Below are 22430 nucleotides of genomic sequence, written 5' to 3'. Positions count from 1 at the left end.
GCATTTCTATATGTTGCTCAGATTTCCAGCAACTGCAGATTTTCCCCTTGCAGGACAAATAAAGATTAATATTTCCCTCAAATGTTCTACCCAGTGCTTGGATCAAAACTGTTGCAATAAAGCCCTGTACATCTCTAATGAATCAGGGTGCTGGAAATGCCAAGGGAACATTCCAAGCACTTTGTCAGGAGTATATCTTTATAAGTCTTTCTTCTTTCACAGCCCCTGTTGATCTCTTCCCTGTACCTAATGCATATTCTATTTCTGTATTCTTGCATCTGTCTTGTGGGGTTAATCTCAATTAAAACGGATTGTCAATTAAATTGTTAAAATATGGCATTATGCAATTTTATATTTGCTTTAGCTTATTTCAGATTTTTAACCTGCTGTTGGAAGAGACTGTTTTAACTGGAAAATTTCAAGTCACAAGAAATGAGTTTTGCTGCATATTCCAATGCACTTTTAACAAGGTAAACAATTTGCTCTTGAACGATCAGAATCTCACATCAAACTAGAACTGAGAAATAACTGGACTTTAAATAATTGAATCTGACAACTCCAAACAAGTGCCCACATTGCCTGGAATGTTCCAAAGTTGACAATGATTAGCAATTGTTTGAAAAACAGAGAATGCAGTTTCTCTAGCAGAAAATTGAAGGCAGTGGTAGTTTTGGTATTGAGTATATGCTGAATCTAATTTGATCAGATTATCACAAAATTTATTTGGTGGTGCAGTTCGTGGATCTGCTGCCTCAGCAACCCTGGTTCAATCCTTTCCCCCATTGCTGTGTGGAGTTTTCTTGTTCCTTCCATGGCCATGTGAATTTTAACAGTGTGCTCTGTTACTTACATCCCAACACAGTGTGGATGGATCAGTTAATAGACTGCTATAAATTGCCCACTGTTGAATGGTAGGTTCTATGATGAATGGTAGAATCAGGGATTTGGGGTGTATGGAGTAGTTGCTGGGAATATGGGCTAGTTTATGGTGGGATTAATGGAGAAATAGAGCTTGATGAGAGTGCCGAAGGGTCTGTTTCCATGTTACAGTAGATCACTGAGCAAGAATACAATGAATAAACTAAAAATAGTGCTAAGTTGATTCTGTTTTCTTCCAAAACTTTGTTTTTCTAATTCTTTCAAAGGATTCAAAGTGCATTTATTACCAAAGTATGCATAAGTTATACAACCTTCCGATTTGTCTGCTCACAGGCAGCCACAAAGCAAGAAACCTGAAAGAACCCAACTTAAGAAAGACCAACATCCAAAGTGCAAAGAGAAAGATAAACACAAACCATGCGTACAATAAAAGCAAGCAACAGCATTCTGAACCAAATTGAGCCCATAGATCCGAATCCCTGGAGCTGCCTGATTAGGCCCAAAAGCCTTGATCTCAGTTTATCATATAGCGGGGTAAACTGGCACGAAGCTCGTAGCACCTGGAGCAGTCTTACATCCTCAGCACCATGGAGAAAGGACTGAATATTGTGAGACAGCATGAGTGAAATCAGCCTAATCCTTGCCTTTGGTCACACTTTAAAACTTTGAAGTGTTAAAGAAAAAATAAATCTGTTAATATCACCAAGGTGAAACTTACTTAGTTCCTGAAAGGTAGCCTTGGGGAAGTGAACAGTAATCCTTTAATCACAAATTCAGTAAAGCATAGTTTAAAGAGTCAAAAGGCAAGAAATGAATGAACTATTATGGACCAAATATACTAATAGTTCAAAGTACATGATCAAAGTATGCATACTTTATACAACCTTGAGATTCGCCTCCTTATATGAAGCCACAAAACGAAGAAACCCAAAAGAACCCATTAAAACAAATGAAGACCGTCAAACACCCAATGTGCAGAGAAAAAAAAAACAAATCAGCGAACAGTAAAAGTAAGTAAATATCATTCAGAACTGAAGATCATGAAAGTGAGCCCACAGACATGAAGCCGATTCAGAAGCAGGCCACAGCCTCAGTTCAGCGCAGGGCCAATTAAACTTTGCAGATCAGCGAGCTGAACTGACGGGTGAGTAAACCTCACAGAGCAGTGAGCTGAACAGGCATGCATCTCATCTCTTGCCCCAACACCATGATCTTTTCAACCTGGCCCAGCGCTTAAATTGTCCAAACCTCGGGTCATTCCATGCTCTTGGACCCGGGCCCTGCATCAACTTTCTGGTTCTACCACCCCAGCAATGACCACACAGTAACTCATTCCCTGCACTTGAGTCTGGGCTCCAGTGCCTTGATTCGGCTGCCATGCCACAGCCGCGCTGCACCTTTGAGTCTTCTGTTCACACCACAAAATGTCAAGTCATGCACTTCAAAAGCTCAACTCCTAAAGGGAAGTTACAGGTTATTATTTGCAGTGATTGTTTACCAGAAAAAGCATTATTAATGAAGTATTTAGTTGTTTTCTTTGTTTTGTTTGCTGCTAGTAAGTAGTTGCTGAGCATCACCAGCACCATCTTAAACCAGAATATACCTTCCACCTCCAAAAGGGTTTAGTTTTCAGATAGACAGTAATCTATCTTCTGATACAATTATGACGGACATTTTAGAAATGTTTAAAATTTTTATCATTTCAGTTTGTGGACAGAATGAACATATGGCATTGCTATTGTTGTTTATGAGTACTAGAACCTAATTTCAATTTCTAAATTAACAGTTTGAAAATGAATGCAAGTAATTTTGAAAGCTGTAAACAATTTTAAACAAAGTTAATATAATATAGAGGACACAAGTGTTCATATACCTCAAATCCCAGTCTATCCTTTTCTTTCCAGAAGCAGAAGTGAGTCACTTTCTTGTCCCAGAACTCATCTGGTTTCACCACACAGACAAGCGACACTTCAGCAGGAATCACATTCTAAATAAGAAAAGAAAATCAGTTAGACTTCCACATATAGAGCCTAATTATGAAAGCATAAGAGAGAAAATGACTATATATTGGGCATTGTGTTTCAGGCCTTGGTGCCTGAAATATATCCATATTTTATCTGACAATGAGTGTCATGATCTTGTCAGTGATCAATGACAGAAAAGGTCTATGCTCCAAGTGGTAGCATCCAGCAAAGGTGTCTTTGTTTCAGTGGCATAATATGTTTTTCAGGTAGTGGATTCAGCCCATCACATCACGAGTAAAGCCCTCCCAACCACTGAGCACATCTACATGAAATGCTGTCATAGGAAAGCAGCATCCATCATCAGCCAATCCCAACACCCAGGCTATGCTCTTTTCTCACTGCTGCCATCAGGTAGAAGGTACAAGAGTCTCAGGACTCTCACCACCAGATTCAGGAACAGTTGCACAGTCGTCCTCTGCACTCTGGGTGATTTTTCATTGATCCTGCTTCAGTTACTATTCCATAGATTTGCTGAGTATGTCCACAGGAAAATGAATCTCAGGGTTGTATATGGTGCCATACATGAACTTTGATAGTAAAACTTACTTTGAATTTTGGTTCAGGACCCTGGTGGCTGAGGGGTAACAACTGTTCCTGAACCTGGTGGGTTGCGACTCCAGTCTTCTGTACCTCCTTCTCACTGGCAGCAGCTGGAAGACAGAATGGCCTGGACGATGGAGACACTTGATGGATGGTGCATTCTCATGGCAGCTCAATGTAAACATACTCAGTGGTGGGGAGGACCTTGCCTGTGACTGGGTTGTATCCACTGCTTTTGTGATCTTTTCTTGATTTTATGTTTGTATAAACTTCTAGCAGGTCTCCCCTCAGCCTCTGATGACAACCCAAGTTTGTCCAGCCTCTTGTAGCTCATAACTTCTTATACAGATTGCAACATGGTAATTCTCCTTGGCTCCTTTTCCAAAGCCTCCACGTTCTTGCTGTAATGGAATGACCAGAATTGCCCCAGAAATACTCCAAGTGTGGCCAAATTTTACATAACTACAAATGACTTCCTTACTCTTATTATCAGTGTGCTGACCAATAAAGGCAAGCAACCCATCTTCTTGTGGGGCTATTCTTACTGATCTGGATTTGAACCCCAAGAGCCCACTATATATCAATGCTGTTAATTTTCTTGTCATTAAATGTATACTTTCTCCTTACATATGACATCCTATATCCTTGGACTTCTGCTGCAAAGTGGTACATTAATGGTCACTCCTCCAGATCAGCGAAGGAGCATGGTGCAAGTTCAGCTCTCATTGATGGACATTCCATACTCTTTATTGCACTCACCCAAAACAAAGTTATGCAGCTCTTCTTCATTGTCATAACCTTTCTTACTTATGGACATTAAGAACAATGTGAAGTTCAGCCATAACATTGAACTTTTCTCCTTAAGCAATGCAGCTAAACTATGAAAATCAAATCAATTAGACAACAAGAGACTAATGCCATAGGGAGCAAGAATAAACTGGCAGAAGCAATAATTAAAAACAGTGGGAATGATAGAATGGTTTTAATATATATTGTTTAGTCTTCTTACTGAATCGAAGGACTGGACTGTATTCAGGGACTCATCTTCGAATCTGATGAGTATGCCACACTTGTTACCGACTTCATTAAAAACCTGTGTGGAGGAGTGTGTGGCTATAAAAACTTGCTGTATATTCTCAAACCAAAAGCTGCGGATGAACCACGAGGTTCAACGTCTGCTGAGGGCTGGATCAGTGGCACTTAAGTTTGGCGACCCAGGTCTGCACAGGAAAACCAGGTAAGACTTGCGGATGGCAACTTCAAGAGCGAAGAGGCAATTCCGAGCAAGGTTGTAGGAGACATCGGATCCACATCACCTCTGGCAGGGTTTGCAGGACATTACTTCCTACAAAGTGAAACCCAATAGCATGAATGGCAGTGATACTTCAGTACCAGACAAGTTCAAGGCCTTTTATGCCCACTTTGAAAGGGAAAATACAACTACACCTGTGAGGATCCCTGCTGCACCCAATGATCCTGTGATCTCTGTCTCTGAGGCCGATGTCAGGCTGTCTTTTAGGAGGATGAGCCCTCGCAAGGTGGTAGGCCTTAAGGAGTACCTAGTAAGACTCTGAAAACTTGTGCCAACCAACTGGCAGGTGTATTCAAGGACATTTTCAACCTCCCACTGCTATGGTCGGAAATTTCCACCTGCTTCAAGAGGGCAACAATTACATCCATGCCCAAGGAGAGTAGTGCGAGCTGCCTTAATGACTATTATCCAGTAGCCTTCACATCTACAATGATGAAATGCTTTTGAGAAGTTGGTCATGGGTAAAATCAACTCCTGCCTCAGTAAGGGCCTGGACCCACTGCAATTTGCCCATCGCCACAATAGGTCTACGATAGATACAATCTCATTGGCTCTTCATGTGGCCTTAGATCACGCAAACAATACAAACATCTGTCAGGATGCTGTTCATTGATTATAGCTCAGAGTTTAGCATCATCATTCCTACAGTCCTGATCGAAAAGCTACAGAACCTGGGCCTCTGTACCTCCCCCTGTAAATGATTCCTCAGCTTCTTAACCGGAAGGCCACAATCTGAACGGAATGATAATAACATCTCCTCCTCACTGATGATCAACACTGGTGCACCTCAGGGGTGTGTGCTTAGCCCACTGCTCTACTCTCTCTCTACCCATGACTGTGTGGTTAGGCATAGTTCAAATGCCTTCTATAAATTTGCTGATGATACAACCATTGTTGGCAGAATCTCAGATGGAGATGAGAAGGTGTACAGGAGTAAGATATAGTGTACCAGCTAGTTGAGTGGTGTTGCAGTAGCATCAGTAAGACCAAAGAGCTGATTGCGGACTTCAGAAAGGGTAAGACAAGGGAACGCAAACCAGTCCTCATAGAAGGATCAGAACTGGAGAGAGTGAGAAATTTCAAGTTCCTGGGTGTCAATATCTCTGAGAATCTAAACCTGGTCCCAACATACTGATGCAGCTATAAAGAAGGCAATACCTCAGCTATATTTCATTTGGAGTTTGGGGACAGCATTCTTTCAGGCTGCATCACTGTTTGGTATGGGTGTGGGGGCAATTGCACAGGATCGTAAGCTACAGGAAGTTGTAAAATTTGTCAGCTCCATCATGGTTACTAGCCTCTGTAGCATCCAAGACATCATCAAAGAGCCGTGCCTCAGAAAGATGTCGTCCAATATGAAGGACTGCCACCACCCAGGCATGCCCTTTTCTCATTGTTACAGTCTGGAGGAGGTACTGAAGCCTAAGCACACACATTCAGTGACTCGGGAACAGCTTTTTCCTATCTGCCATCCAATTTCTAAATGATCACTGAACCCGTGAATACTACCTCACTTTCTTGTTTTTGCACTATTTTTAATTTAACTATTTAATAATACATATATACTTACTGACTTAATCAATGACATTTATGAGATTGGAATAATATTAGAAGGGATGGGAAAAAAATCAGTACTTATCACTTTTCCTAAGAAAGCTGGAGCAATAGAATGTGAATTACATAGGACCGTAAGTTTAACGAGTCATATCACCAAGATACTTCTAAGAATTTTGATGACAAGAGGTAAAAGTAAGATACAAGCTGAAATAGGCAAAGAACGATGTGGTTTTGTGAAAGACAAAGGTACAAGAAACGCAATATTGATGTTAAGGATACTATCAGAACGAGCTATTCAAGTGCAAAAAGATTTGCTTGTTTTATCGACTACACAAAAGCATTTGATAAAGTGAAGCACAGTAAGTTATTTGAAATATTACAGAAAGCTCTAGATTTGAAAGACCTCCGCCTAATCAGAAATCTGTACTGGGAACAAACTGCCGCCGTAAGAATAGATGGAGAAGTGAGTCAGTTTATGAAAATCAAGAGAGGCGTTAGACAAGGGTGTGTTTTCTCCCCTGATTTATTTAATGTGTACAGTGAAACAATATTACAAAAAATAAGAGACATCTTGGGGATCAAAGTTGGTGGTGAAAACATCAATAATTTCAGATATGCAGATGACACTGCACTGTGTTAATTGCAAGTACGGAGGAAGAACTACAAAACTTAATTGATATAATTATTGAAGAAAGTGCAAAAATGGGTCTATCCATCAGAATGACAGAATGTATGGTGATATCCAAAAAGGAGAATCCTATCTGCAGGCTGACAATAAATGGGGAAGACATAAAACAAGTAAAGAACTTTGCTACTTAAAGAAGCTGGGTGACATCAGATGGCAGGTGCGACTTGGACATCAAAAGAAGAATAGGGATGGCAAAAGACACCGTTATGAGAATGAACAGTAGACTGACCAATACTAAACGAGGCATGACAACCCGCCCCAGAGTACTGAAATGTTACGCTTATCCAGTTATGTTATATGGCTCAGAATGTTGGACAATATCTAGTAACATGAGGAAACGAATTGAAGCAGCAGAGATGTGGTTTTTGAGGACGATGCAAAGAATATCATGGATGAAATGAATATCTAATGAGGATGTCATGAACAGAGCAAACAAAAAGAGAAATAATGTATGAGATCATGAAAAGGCAACGTAACTTCATTGGACATGCAATTAGGAAAGAGGAGTTATAATGCACGGTAATTATGGGAAAGATTGAAGGGAAGAAAGCAAGAGGGAGACAAAGACAAATGATGATGAGGACAGCAACCAGAGAACTGGAAATGAATACCAATTAATTGATCCACTCGACCCGAAACAGGAGTGTGTGGGCCATGGCAGTCAAAGCTCAAGCTGGGCATGGCACCTGATGATGATGATACACTTACTGTAATTGATTTATTTTTTCTGTATTTATCATGTACTGCATTGTACTGCCAAGATAACAAATTTCACGTTATTTGTCAGCGATATTAAACTCGATTCTGGTTATTCTGCCTGTGAGATGTAATAAGACCAGAAGACCATAACCTATAGGAGAGAAGTAGGCCATTTGGCCCATTGAGTCTTTTCTACCATTCAATCATGGGCTGATCCAATTCTTCCAGTCATCCCCACTCCCCTGCTTTCACCCCACACCCTTTGACGCCCTGGCTAATCAACAACCTATCTCTGCTTTAAATACACCCAGTAACTTGGCCTCCACAGCCACTCATGGCAACAAATTCCACAGATTTACAACCCTCTGACAAAAGTAATTTCTTCGCCTCTCAGTTCTAAAAGGATGTCCTTCAACCCGGGTCATACCCTCTTGTCCTAGAATCCCCCTACCATGGGAAATAACTTTACCTTATCTAATTTGTTCAGGCTTTTTAACATGCAGAATGTTTCATTGAGATCCCCCCTCATTCTCCTGAACTCCAGCAAATACAGCCCAAGAGCTGCCAGACGTTCCTCATACGGTAACCCTTTCATTCCTGGAATCATTCTTGTGAATCTTCTCTCCAATGTCAGTATATCGTTTCTAAAATAAGGAGCCCAAAACTGCACACAATACTCCAAGTGTGGTCTCACGAGTGCCTTATAGAGCCTCAACATCACATCCTTGCTCTTATATTCTATACCTCTGGAAATGAATGCCAACATTGCATTCGGCTTCTTCACAACCGACTCAACCTGAAGGTTAACCTTTAGGGTATTTTGCACGAGGACTCACAAGTCCCTTTGCATCTCTGCATTTTGAATTCTCTCCCCATCTAAATAATAGCCTGCCCGTTTATTTCTTCCATCCAAGTGCATGACCATGCACTTTCCAACATTGTATTGCCACTTCCTTGCCCATTCCCTTAAACTATCTAAGTCTCTCTGCAGGATCTCTGTTTCCTCAACACTACCCACTCCTCCACCTATCTTTGTATCATCTGCAAATTTTGCCACACATCCACTAATACCATAGTCCAAATCATTGACGTACATCGTATAAAGCAGTGGTCCCAACACTGACCCTGTGGAACTCCACTGGTAACTGGCAGCCAGCCAGAATAGGATCCCTTTATTCCCACTCTGTTTTCTGCCGGCCAGCCAATGCTCCACCCACGCTAGTAACTTCCCTGTAATTCCATGGGCTCTTATCTTGCTAAGCAGCCTCATGTGCAGCACCTTGTCAAAGGTCTTCCGAAAAAGCAAGTACACCACGTCTACTGCATCTCCTTTGTCTACCTTGCTTGTAATTTCCTCAAAGAATTGCAGTAGGTTTGTTAGGCAGGATTTTCCTTTCAGGAAACCATGCTGACTTTGGCATATCTTGTCATGTGCCTCCAGGTACTCCGTAATCTCATCCCTAACAATCGATTCCAACAACTTCCCAACCACTGATGTCAGGCTAACAGGTCTATAGTTTCCTTTCTGCTGCCTCCCACCTTTTTTGTTATTTTAATTTTTTATTGAAGTTCATCATCAAACAAACATTTCCATAAGATGTATTTCAGATATTGTTGATGTATATCATATAATCATATTTACCACAAGTCTCCACATAATATTTATCTGAGGTATACACCTATAGAAAAGAGAGGAAAGAAAGAACAAGCAAAAGGAAGTAGGGAGTGATCTTTTTTACAACATATTAATTGATTTATGAGAATAAAATCGGGCCCATGAGGTGTTATGTAGTTGAACCATTTTTCCCAGTATGAATCAAATTGTTCCAACTTATGATTAAAAGATGTTATCTTCTCCATTTTGTAAATGTCCATTGTAATTTCCATCCATCCGTTTAAAGCTGGGCTCTCCTGTGATAACCATTTCCTGGTAAGAGTCTTTTTACCAGTCACCAGCAGTATATTTATTAAATATTTATCTCTTTTCAACCATTCTTGAGGTATATACCCAAAATATATGGTCTTACTCTCTAAGGATATTTCACATTTAAAGATGTCTTGTAGGGCATAGTGTATCCCACTCCAATCGTCTTTGATAACAGGGCAATCCCAGAAAATATGATAATGGCAACACACATCAAAGTTGCTGGTGAACGCAGCAGGCCAGGCAGCATCTCTAGGAAGAGGTACAGTCGACGTTTCAGGCCGAGACCCTTCGTCAGGACTAACTGAAGGAAGAGTGAGTAAGAGATTTGAAAGTTGGAGGGGGAGGGGGAGATCCAAAATGATAGGAGAAGATAGGAGGGGGAAGGATGGAACCAAGAGCTGAACAGGTGATTGGCAAAAGGGATATGAGAGAATCATGGGACAGGAGGTCCGGGAAACCCAAAGGATGGGCAAGGGGTATATTCAGAGGGACAGAGGGAGAAAAAGGAGAGTGAGAGGAAGAATGTGTGTATAAAAATAAGTAACGGATGCAGACTGGGAATAGACATGTCAGAATGGGAATGGGATGTGGAATTAAAATGTGTGGCCACTGGGAGATCCTGCTTTCTCTGGCGGAAAGAGCGTAGGTGTTCAGCAAAGCGGTCTCCCAGTCTTAAACTTTTCGATGATTTTAAGTTCCCTGGCCCCCACTGCTTTATTTTCACCATGGATGTCCAGTCCCTATATACTTCCATCCCCCATCAGGAAGGTCTCAAAGCTCTACGCTTCTTTTTGGATTCCAGACCTAATCAGTTCCCCTCTACCACCACTCTGCTCCGTCTAGCGGAATTAGTCCTTACTCTTAATAATTTCTCCTTTGGCTCCTTCCACTTCCTCCAAACTACAGGTGTAGCTATGGGCACCCGCATGGGTCCTAGCTATGCCTGCCTTTTTGTTGGCTTTGTGGAACAATCTATGTTCCGTGCCTATTCTGGTATCTGTCCCCCACTTTTCCTTCGCTACATCGACGACTGCATTGGCGCTGCTTCCTGCACTCATGCAGAGCTCGTTGACTTTATTAACTTTGCCTCCAACTTTCACCCTGCCCTCAAGTTTACCTGGTCCATTTCCGACACCTCCCTCCCCTTTCTAGATCTTTCTGTCTCTCTCTCTGGAGACAGCTTATCCACTGATGTCTACTATAAGCCTACTGACTCTCACAGCTATCTGGACTATTCCTCTTCTCACCCTGTCTCTTGCAAAAACGCCATCCCCTTCTCGCAATTCCTCCGTCTCCGCCGCATCTGCTCTCAGGATGAGGCTTTTCATTCTAGGACGAGGGAGATGTCTTCATTTTTTAAAGAAAGGGGCTTCCCTTCCTTCACTATCAACTCTGCTCTTAAACGCATCTCCCCCATTTCACGTACATCTGCTCTCACTCCATCCTCCCGCCACCCCACTAGGAATAGGGTTCCCCTGGTCCTCACCTACCACCCCACCAGCCTCCGGGTCCAACATATTATTCTCCATAACTTCCGTCACCTCCAACGGGATCCCACCACTAAGCACATCTTTCCCTCCCCACCTCTGCTTTCCGCAGGTATCGCTCCCTACACGACTCTTTTGTCCATTCGTCCCTCCCATCCCTCCCCACTGATCTCCCTCCTGGCACTTATCCGTGTAAGTGGAACAAGTGCTACACATGCCCTTACACTTCCTCCCTTACCACCATTCAGGGTCCCAAACAGTCCTTTCAGGTGAGGCGACACTTCACCTGTGAGTCGGCTGGGGTGATATACTGCGTCCGGTGCTCCCGATGTGGCCTTTTATATATTGGCGAGACCCGACGAAGACTGGGAGACCACTTTGCTGAACACCTACGCTCTTTCCGCCAGAGAAAGCAGGATCTCCCAGTGGCCACACCTTTTAATTCCACATCCCATTCCCATTCTGACATGTCTACCCATGGCCTCCTCTACTGTAAAGATGAAGCCACACTCAGGTTGGAGGAACACCACCTTATATTCCGTCTGGGTAGCCTCCAACCTGATGGCATGAACATCGACTTCTCTAACTTCTGCTGATGCCCCACCTCCCCCTCGTACCCCATCTGTTACTTATTTTTACACACACATTCTTTCTCTCACTCTCCTTTTTCTCCCTCTGTCCCTCTGAATATACCCCTTGCCCATCCTCTGGGTTTCCCCCCACCCTTGCCTTTCTTCCCCGACCTCCTGTCCCATGATCCTCTCGTATCCCTTTTGCCAATCACCTGTCCAGCTCTTGACTCCATCACTCCCCCTCCTGTCTTCTCCTATCATTTTGGATCTCCCCCTCCCCCTCCAACTTTCAAATCTCTTACTCACTCTTCCTTCAGTTAGTCCTGACGAAGGGTCTCGGCCTGAAACGTCGACTGTACCTCTTCCTGGAGATGCTGCCTGGCCTGCTGCGTTCACCAGCAACTTTGATGTGTGTTGCTTGAATTTCCAGCATCTGCAGAATTCCTGTTGTTTGCGTTTTTAAATATGATAATGGTTTGCATTTTGATTTCCACAATTTCTCCAGCAAACAGGGAGGTTACTATCATAATGGGATTTCTGAGAGGGTGTAATAAAATATCTTATCAAGTTTTTCCATCCAAATTCCCTCCATTTCTGTAAACTGGTACACTTCCATTGATACCTCCATATTGTTGTCCATTCTTCCTCAGATATAATTGCCCCTCCTTCCTTCTCCCATTTTGTTTTAATATATGAAGTCGAATCTGTTTTAAGATTTGACAAACCCTTATACACGCTTGAAATGATCCGTTATCTGAATTATATGCTTTTCTAAATAGCTCTACCAAACATGTACTTGCCTTGGTTACATTTTTAACCCTCCTATTAACATACTGTTGCATCTGTAGATACTGTTAAAAGTCTTATTTTTCTACTAAGCGTTTCTCTTTAAGCATTTCAAAACTGAACAGTGTTCCTTCTTTCATTATATTGCAGAGAACTGCTATTCCTTTAGCTGTCCAGTCCTTAACTCTAGCATCCAGCTTATTTGGCGTAAAATCCGAGTCATATGCACACCATTTAAGAATTGCATTTCTCCCTCTAGTTTATATTCTTTTATAATAGTTTTCCATATTTTAAGAGTCCATTTCACCCATGGATTATGTATGTACCTTTGTAGGTTGTTATCAGCCAAAATTGCCTTATGGGGATGGGAAGTATCCCCTCCTCAATGTTTTTCCCATTGAGCGGCATATGATGGGTTACACCAACATATCACAGCTCTCAACTGTGCTGCAAAATAATAATCTCTGAGAGAAGGGAGGCCTCATCCCCCCTTTTCCTTGGCTAATTGCAAAGTTTTGAGACGAACTCTAGGCCTTTTACCCTGCCATATATATCTTGATAACATTTTGTTCCATTCATTGAAATGATTCTGATTAATCTCTATTGGTAGGGTTTGAAAGAGATATAATAGTCTGGGCAATATATTCATTTTAACAGATTCAATCCTTGAACTGAGACTAAAAAAAAGGAAATAGGTTCCATCTTGTTATATCTTCCTTAATTTTTTTTATATATAAGCTGATAATTGCATTTTGATAATTTTGACAAATCTTTTGGTATAATGATGCCCAAATATTTGAAAGACAATATTTGCCTCCTTCCACCCTTCGTAAAGAGCAGAGTAACATTTGCAATTTTCCAGTCATCCGATACAATGCCAGAATCTATCGATTTTTGAATGATCATTGTTAATACCTCCGCAATCTCTCCAGCTACTTCCTTCAGAATCCAAGGGTTCATTCATCAGGTCCAGATTTAACCACCCTCAGACCATCAAGCTTCCTGAGCACCTTCTCAGTCATAATTTTCACTGCACAAACTTCACTTCCCTGACACTCTTAAATGTTCGGTATACTGCAGACATCTTCCACTGTGAAGACTGATGCAAAATACGCATTCAGTTCCTCTGCCATCTCTGCATCTCTCATTACAATATCTCCAGTATCATTTTCTATTGGTCCTATATCTACCCTCGACTCTCTTTCACCCTTGATATACTTAAAAAAGCTTTCAGCATCTTCTTTGATATTAGTCACCAGCTTCCTCTCATAATTCACCTTTTCCTTCTGAATGATCTTCTTAGTTTCCTTCTGCAAGTTTGTAAAAAGCTCCCCAATCCTCTATCTTCCCACTAGTTCTGGCTTCCTTGTATTTTTTTGCTTTTACTTTGGCTCTGACTTCACTTGTCAGCCACGGTAGTGTCCTTCTCTTTGAAAATTTATTTGGAATATATCTGTCTTGCACTTCCCTCATTTTTCACAGAAATTCCAGCCATTGCTGCTCTGCTGTCTTTCCTGCAAATGTCCCTTTCCAGTCAACTTCGGCCAGATAATCAAATGGCAATGTAACTTGGATTCAACGCAATAAATATCTGACATGGATTTTTTTTCCAGGCATGATTTTACTATACCTAGCCAACAATTTTACAGCAGTGACATTCCCATTGCAAGAATACCAACAGCAGATTCCAGTGGTTTATATTTATATACATGCGTACTTCACATTCTGAGCACCATGCTCCACTCAGGTGATAAGCTATTAGAAAAGATGTTAGCAATTTCAAAGTGGTTACGTTCTTTGAATTTAACAGTACAGAAATAAGCTGTTTGTTCCGCATATGTTCAAATTGCTCAAAAACAGTAAAATAGTTAGTTTTATTTTATCCAGAGGTCAGGGCTGGCTGTCAGTGCAAATGATGCATTTCATTGTATGTTCTTTTGATGTACATGTGATTAATAAACAAAAGTATAGACAAATGAAATGACAATTCCAACCAAAAGGTCCAAGATACAAAAATAAGAAAATAAAGTCTGGACAGTAGATGCCACAGACCAAGAGGACTGAATCAGCCCAGATGAAAAAAAAACTCAACTCTTCATTCCCTCTTACTGACTTGACACACTAACTCTATTTTTTTACTTAGAGATACAGTGCAGAACAGGCTCTTCTGTCCCAACTAGCCTCACATTATTTCTGTAAGAAATAATACATTTTGTCCTTGATATTAGAGGAAGTTTTTTTCACTCAGAGAGTGGTTGGTGCGTGGAATGCACTTCCTGAGTCAGTGGTGGAAGCAGATACACTAGTGAAATTTAAGAGACTACTAGACAGGTATATGGAGGAATTTAAGGTGGGGGCTTATATGGGAGGCAGGGTTTGAGGGTCGGCACAACATTGTGGGTTGAAGGGCCTGTACTGTGCTGTACTATTCTATGTTCTATGTTCTGTAAAGCTCTGTTGCAGTTTTTTTTCCATTCTTCTTTTTCTTCTTCATGTGCCTTGCGCATTACACTCTTGGTCAGTCATGGCTTTCCACATCGAACAATCCCTCGCAGCGTCAATGATACCTCGCACACTTAGATTTGTTAGTTCTTTCACAGTGTCCATTTATTTTCTTCTTGCCTTCCTCTTCCGCGTTTCCCAGGCATACGGCCTTGTAATGTAAGGCATTCTATTTCTCCCTTTCTGATGACATGGCCCAGGAAGTCAAGTTTCCTCTCATTTAATGTTCTCATTAAAGATCTTTTTGTATGGGTGCGTTGGAGTACTGTCTCATTTCCATTAATGAATTTTAAAATGAATGCTCTGCATTAATGATTTTACCTCTCTATAGTTTTTTGAACTGGAATACATTTGCAAATTCAAGCACCAGTACTCTTCCTACACCCTCAATCAATTGAAAGAGCTTCTACTAAAAGAAAACTTCAACACAAAGCAGATTAAAAATATTACAGCCTAAGTCTGGAGCTAATTTAATTCAGAGAAAATATTCTTAATAACTAGCTTTGCCCCTGCCTGAAGCATCCTTATCTGGCTATACTTCAGGCAAGTGCCCTCTCAAAGTACCATATTATAAAGCATAGAAATAGGCACCTGCCTCAATTTAAACCATCTTTCAGCACTTAGCACATAACTTTCAATGCCTAGGCAATTCAAATACTCATCTATATACTTGATAAATGGTGTCAGCTACTCCATATTCACCTCTCTCTCAGGCAGAGTATTCCAGGTATTTGCCAACCACTGAATAAATAAAGGCCCTCTCAGACTCCCTTTAAATCTCTTACTACTTACCACTGTTGGATCAGGGTGCAAGACTGTTAATTTTCTTATAGTTAACTTTTCTGTGCTTGCTTATGATTTTATACAATCTCCTATATGTGTGTAATTGTTCAGTGAAATTCCTAGTCATTATAGTTCAGCCATTCTGTATTGCCTGGAAGGTTCATAGTTTATCTGCAGCACATGCTGTACCGCTCAAACGTGGCTATTTCATAGAGTCATAGAATACTACAGCACAAAAACAGGCTCATCAGGCCATCTAATTAGCACCAATCTATTATTTTGCCTAGTCCCATTGACCTACACCTACACCCCACACCCCTCCCATCCATGTACCTGTCCAAATTTCTCTTAAATGTTGAAATCAAACCTACTTCCACTGGTAGCTTTTTCCACACACTCACCACCCTGATTGAAGTTCAGCCTCATATTCCCCTTAAACATTTCTTTTACCCTTAACCCATGACCTCTAGTTCTAGTCAATCCTTGTAAGCAGAACAAGTGCTACACTTACCGTTACACTTCCTCCCTCACCACCATTCAGGGCCCCAGACAGCCCTCCCAAGTGAGGCGACACTTCACCTATGAGTCCGCTGGGGTGATATACAGCATCCAGTGTTCCCGGTGTGGCCTTCTATATATTGGCGAGACCCGACGCAGACTGGGAGACCGTTTCGCTGAACACCTCGCTCTGTCCGCCAGAGAAAGCAGGATCTCCCAGTGGCCACACATTTTAATTCCACATCCCATTCCCATTCTGATATGTCTATCCACGGCCTCCTCTACTGTAAAGATGAAGCCACACTTAGGTTGGAGGAACAACACCTTATATTCTGTCTGGGTAGCCTCCAACCTGATGGCATGAACATTGACTTCTCTAACTTCTGTTAATGCCCCACCTCCCCCTCGTACCCCATCCGTTATTTATTTATTTATTATATATGTATTCTTTTTCTCGCTCTCCTTTTTCTCCTTCTGTCCCTCTCACTATTCTCCTTGCCCACCCTCTGGGCTTCCCCCTCCCCCTTTCTTTCTCCCTAGGCCTCCCTCTCCCATGATCCTCTCATATCCCTTTTGCCAATCAACTGTCCAGCTCTTGGCTCCATCCCTCCCCCTCCTGTCTTCTCCTATCATTTTGGATCTTCCCCTCTCCCTCCCACTTTCAAATCTCTTACTAGCTCTTCTTTCAGTTAGTCCTAATGAAGGGTCTCGGCCCAAAACGTCAACTGTACCTCTTCCTATAGATGCTGCCTGGCCTGCTGCGTTCACTAGCAACTTTCATGTGTGTTGCTTGAGATTCCAGCGTCTGCAGATTTCCTCGTGTTCACTGAGAAAAAGCCTGCTTGCATTTACCCTATCAATATTGCTCATAATCAGTTATATCTTATCAATGGAATGCAATTTCTCTACTTTGAGATAATCTCTACAATGAGACAACCATTTTTCCCCTTTGTATTTCTTTGTTCATACTTTGTTCTTGTAATACTTAATAAAACCACCATAACCACCAAATGTATGCTTTGTTCTTGATTTCTGAAGAATCCACAGATCAATATTACCACTCCCCCACCCCCAAATCAATGTCTTATAGTCTTGTGTACCTCTGATATGGGGAAAAGATTTCCTGTAATCTACCCTATCTATATCCTTCAGTTTTATACATCTCAAATATGCCCCCTCTTAACCTCCTCCACTCTATGGAAACAGGCCTCATCTCCCATAACAAGAGCACTTCATCATGGGCAACACTCTGATGAGTCTCCTCTGCACCCTCTTACATCTCTCCAATAGTGTACTGATCAGAAATGCATGCTGTAGCCCAGATGAGGTCTGACCACTAACTTATGAGCAAAACATCCTTCCTCTTGTATCCAAGATATCCTCCCTCGCCATCCAGACCTAAATGAATCCTTACAATGTGATTTTAATCTCCATGTCTGCTCCCCAGCCCCTTTCTCCAATTTCACTATTCTGACTATGCCACTGATTCATCATCAATTAGTTTATGATCAAGCTATATCAAACTTGATAAACTCATTGTCACTTATATTCTGAGTAGATGCAGCAGACGGGTACTCTCACAACAATTAAGTTTCTAGATGAGTACTTGAATCAAGGCATAGAAACAGTTGAAGTTATGGCAAGAGGGCTTTTTTTTTTCAATAAATAGATGGGTAACCTAGTAATCAATACAGACATGACTACCATCTCCACTCCTTGATCCTTTCACCAATTTCCTCAACTTAAAACTTGATTCTTTGCTCCTACAAAATCATCATCTTCATCCTACATAATCATCCAGAGTGTAACATTTCAAGAAACATACTAAGATATGTCTGATTTAACCATCCATTTCCAGTTTTTGCTGCACAAAATTAAATACTCAATCACAGGTCTCCTTTCTTCAGAAGACCTTTCCTCCACAACTTTCAACTGGCTTCTGCCTCACCAAACTTGTTTTCTTACATCTTAAGTCCATACTTTCACCCCTAGTCCAGTCCCTCAGAAGTTCAGTCTGTTGCAATTCAGATGTCCTCTGCCACTTCGACAGTTTCCAATTCCCTAGCCCTAAAATGGCTGATCATTATCATGAAAGTACAATCCCTCTTGAACTCTCTGCTTCTTATATCCATTCCTACCAACTACATGTTGCACTTTTCCACGTAGCCAAAGAAGAAGCCATTCTTGTCCTTTCACTTTTCCTTTCCAATCATCCAGAGACCCAGACAATTATTCCACTTGCACAGCTTCCAATTGAGAACAATGTACTTGGTACACACCAATTGGTCTCTACTTTGGAAAAACCAAATCACTCTAGAGAATACCTGCATTCAGTCTGCTTCCCCAATAATTCTCCATCCTAATCTGAGCTTTGTGTGTCCTCCTGCACTATTAAAATGAATCCAGAACAGGTTTGTAGAAAAACTCCCTCTCTCACATCTGGACACTTTGGAGCCTTGCAGACATAGGTTCAAATTTCACATCTTTAGCAACTGGATTTCATTCTGTATCAGAATTTATCACATCCTCCATCATATTTGCTCAGATTTACTCTTTTTATTAGTGTAGTGTAAACTGTGGGGCAAGTCTCATAACTTATCTACTCAAGAACAAATAGAAGAAGCATCATCACCAACTAATTGCTCCTATTAAGCTACCTGAAAGACTAATTTGCTTTATTTAGTCCCGATGAAGGGTCTCAGCCTGAAATGGCGACTGTTGGCTCTTTTTCATAGATGCTGCCTGACCTACAGAGTTCCTGCAGCATTTTATGTTTGTTGCTTTAGATTTCCACCAGTTGCAGATTTTCTCATGTGTGTTGCTCTAATTATCCTTGTCTGCAACTTAAAGCTGCTTAAAAAATATTTTCGCCAGTTCTAATGAAGGGTCTCTGATCTGAAACATCAACTCTGCTTCTTTAGTCAGAAATACTACATGACCTGCTGAATATTTCCAGCACTTTCAGTATTTCAGATTACCAACATCTGTTGGTTTGTTTTTGATTTCTCCACTCTCTTCTGCAAGAGTTAAATATTCAAGGAGATACATGAGACTGCACTGCTTGAATCTGAAGCAAAAAAATGTGCTGCCAGAGGAACTCAGCAGGTCAGGCAACATCTGAGGTGGGGCTGGGGGGAAATGGACAGCTTATGTTTGAAGTCAGGACCTTGATGAACCTACTGTGTTCCTCCATAACCTCATTGTTTTACATATTCAAGGTTTAAACTGGAGAACAAAGACAATTCCTGGCCTTTAGTTTCTCCCCGATTGTTTTTTTTAAATGCAATTTTGTCTTACCAGGAGCTTACCAAGAACATACCACTAGTTCAACAAACACTGTGCATCTATGGTTTCCTAATTCCATTTAGGATTCACTCTGCCCCAGCTGTATAATTATGTATTTCCCTTCTCGTCTTGCCAAAGTTTTCACAGGGATGTCAAAGGCACCTTGGAGAGGGCTTGAAGGGAAAAAATAGCAAAGAGTGAAGGAAAAGACACAAGTGAGGTCATGGAGGGAAATCAAAAAACAAAAGAATGTAGACATTGGAATCAACAGCAACACACAACAGATGCTGGAAGTCATGATAGGTCCAGCGTCACCTACGAAGGGAAATGGACTGTCAATATTTCGTGTTGAGACTCTCCATATGAAGTTAGTACAAAATATTCCAAGGATGGAACAAAATGCTAAGAATAATAAAGAAGCTGAAGGCAAAAATTGGCACAGCAAAAATTGTAACAGCAAGGAGAGGAAGAAAATAAGTACAGAGTAGCTCACAGTGCTAAAGGAACAGCAAATTGAGCAGCACCTATGGAGGGGAATAATAGTGAACATTCCAGGGACAGATCCTTCATCAGGATAGATAAAGGTGCAGAATTTCCTATTCAGAAAGCTTTCTAATGAGCACTGAAGTACCATTTGAATAATAAAGGGACTTCTATGGAATAAAGAACCCCCAAGATAACTATGCAAGTTTTAGAGTGATGGGAGTGTGGTCTAGTTTAGGATTACCATAAGTACCCAATACATTTACAATTTTGCACAACTGAGGAGCTGTAAGGTAGCATTAAGTTAAATCTATTGACTTTGCTGTAGTCTAAATTTTACTTGTATTAATGGATCCAGAATTTATTGCAGACTTTTCAAGCTATAAATGATTATTCTTAAGCACTCTAAATGCCAGAACATGAAATGGTTTGTATCAATTCTATAACCCAATGATAATATCGAGGATGTTATTACAAAGTCTTAATAATTCTTTGTCACCCGATATTAAGTGTGTAACATCATAAGTTTGTGTGTAAGCAGCCTACTTCCTCCCCAAGTTGCTTGTTTTCTCTTCTGTAAGATCCAACATATTATTACTCATTTTTAATGGAAATAATTTGATGGAAATTAAAATATATCTCCAAAAAAATGACACCAGTTATGACTCCTACAAAAATGTGCTGGGTTAACAATTGAATCTATAATACTTACTGATAAGATTAATTCTTTTTAGTACTGAAAACAAATGAAATAGCTTTCATTAAACTCATGATTAGAATTTCTAGTTACTGAAATTTCACATATTTCCCAACTGAGACACACAGTAGGTTCAACCAATCTCAACAGATTCCTTTATCCATATGATTGCGGAATTGCTTGGCTTAGTTTGGAATACATAACTCCTATGTCAAAAAACTATTAATTGGAATTTTTTGCAGGCAATTGCAGATGCTGAACTGTCAACTCTGCCGTAACTCAAAAACAAACACAAAAAAAATGCAACATTTGGTCCAAAGTACTACCTTTCAGCCCAAACTAAACAAATCTCATGTTTCTTAATACCCTGCTAATAGAAAGAAAATCTACATTTGAATTTCATACTGTAATCTAAGTTGCATATTTTCAAAATACCACTAAGCCAACTGAATTAAACATACGGTGCCTATAAAAAGAATTCACCCTCTCCACTTGGAAGTTTCCATGTTTTCTTATTTTACAACATTGAATCACATTAGATTTAATTTGGCTTTTTTGACACTGATCAACAGACGAGATGAAAAGAAATTTCTACAAATGAGTCTATAAATTTATTACAATTATTAAACACAAAATAATTGATTCCATAATTATTCACTCCCTTCAAGCCATTATTTAGTAAACACAACTTTGGCAGCAATTACAGCCTTGAGTCTGTGTAAATAGGTCTATCAACTTTGTACATCTGGACACTGCAATTTTCTCCCATTCTTCTTTACAAAACTGCTCAAGCTCTGTCAGATTGCATGGGGATTGTGAATGAACAACACTTTTCAAGTCCAGCCACAAATTCTCTCATGGATTGAGGTTTGGACTCTGACTTGGCCACCCAGAACATTAACTTTGTTGTTTTAAAGCCATTCCTGTGTAGCTTTGGCTTTATGCTTAGGGTCATTGTCTTGCTGGAAAACAAATCTTAAGTCGCATTTCTCTTGCAGACTGCATCATGTTTTCTTCCAGAATTTCCATGTATTTTGCTGCATTCATTTTATCCTCTACCTTCACAAGCCTTTCAGGGCCTGCTGCAGTGAAGCATCCCCACAGCATGATGCAGCCACCACCATGCTTCACAGTAGGGATGGTGTTCTTTTGATGACGTGCGGTGTTTGGCTTACGACAAATATAGCTTTTAGTCTGATGGCCATAAAGCTCAATTTTCATTTCATCAGACCATAGAACCTTCTTCTTCAGTGTCCCCCACATACCTTCTGGCAAACTCCAGCTGACATTTCATGTGAGCATTTTTCCCCCCAAACAGTGGCTTTTTCTTTGCCACTGTCCCATATGACTGAATATCCTGGGCAATAGCTGTTACATATTCAGTTTCTCCAAACTCAGCCACTGAAGCTTGTAACTCCTTCAGCACCATCATAGGTTTTTTGGTGGCCTCCCTCACTAATTCACTTCTTGCCAGGTCACTCAGTTTTTGAAGATGGCCTGCTCTAAACAATTTACAGCTGTGCCGTATTCTTTCCATTTCTTGATGATTGATCTAACTGTACTCCAAAGGCTATTCAGTGACTTGGAAATTTTCTTGTATCCAGCTCCTGACTTGTGTTTTCAATAAGCTTTTTGTGGAGTTGCTTGGAGTTTTTTTTTGTCTTCATGGTATAGTTTTTGCCAGGATACTGACTCACCAGCAATTAGACCT

The 22430-nt window shown here is 40.8% G+C and overlaps 1 protein-coding gene across 3 annotated transcripts in view; it reads right to left on the bottom strand.

Moving 5' to 3' along the window:
• Positions 1-22430, bottom strand: part of sestd1 (SEC14 and spectrin domains 1) — a 146320-nt gene that overhangs the window by 83401 nt on the left and 40489 nt on the right. For all 3 annotated transcript variants that reach the window (XM_063052066.1, XM_063052064.1, XM_063052065.1), the window contains exon 6: positions 2753-2866. In XM_063052066.1, coding sequence (XP_062908136.1) covers positions 2753-2866 — 114 coding nt within the window. The remainder of the gene's footprint in view (positions 1-2752; positions 2867-22430) is intronic.

This window comes from Mobula hypostoma, chromosome 6 (assembly GCF_963921235.1).
Source record: "Mobula hypostoma chromosome 6, sMobHyp1.1, whole genome shotgun sequence".
NCBI classification, from domain to species: domain Eukaryota; kingdom Metazoa; phylum Chordata; class Chondrichthyes; order Myliobatiformes; family Myliobatidae; genus Mobula; species Mobula hypostoma.
This window is presented reverse-complemented; position numbering and strand designations above follow the sequence as displayed.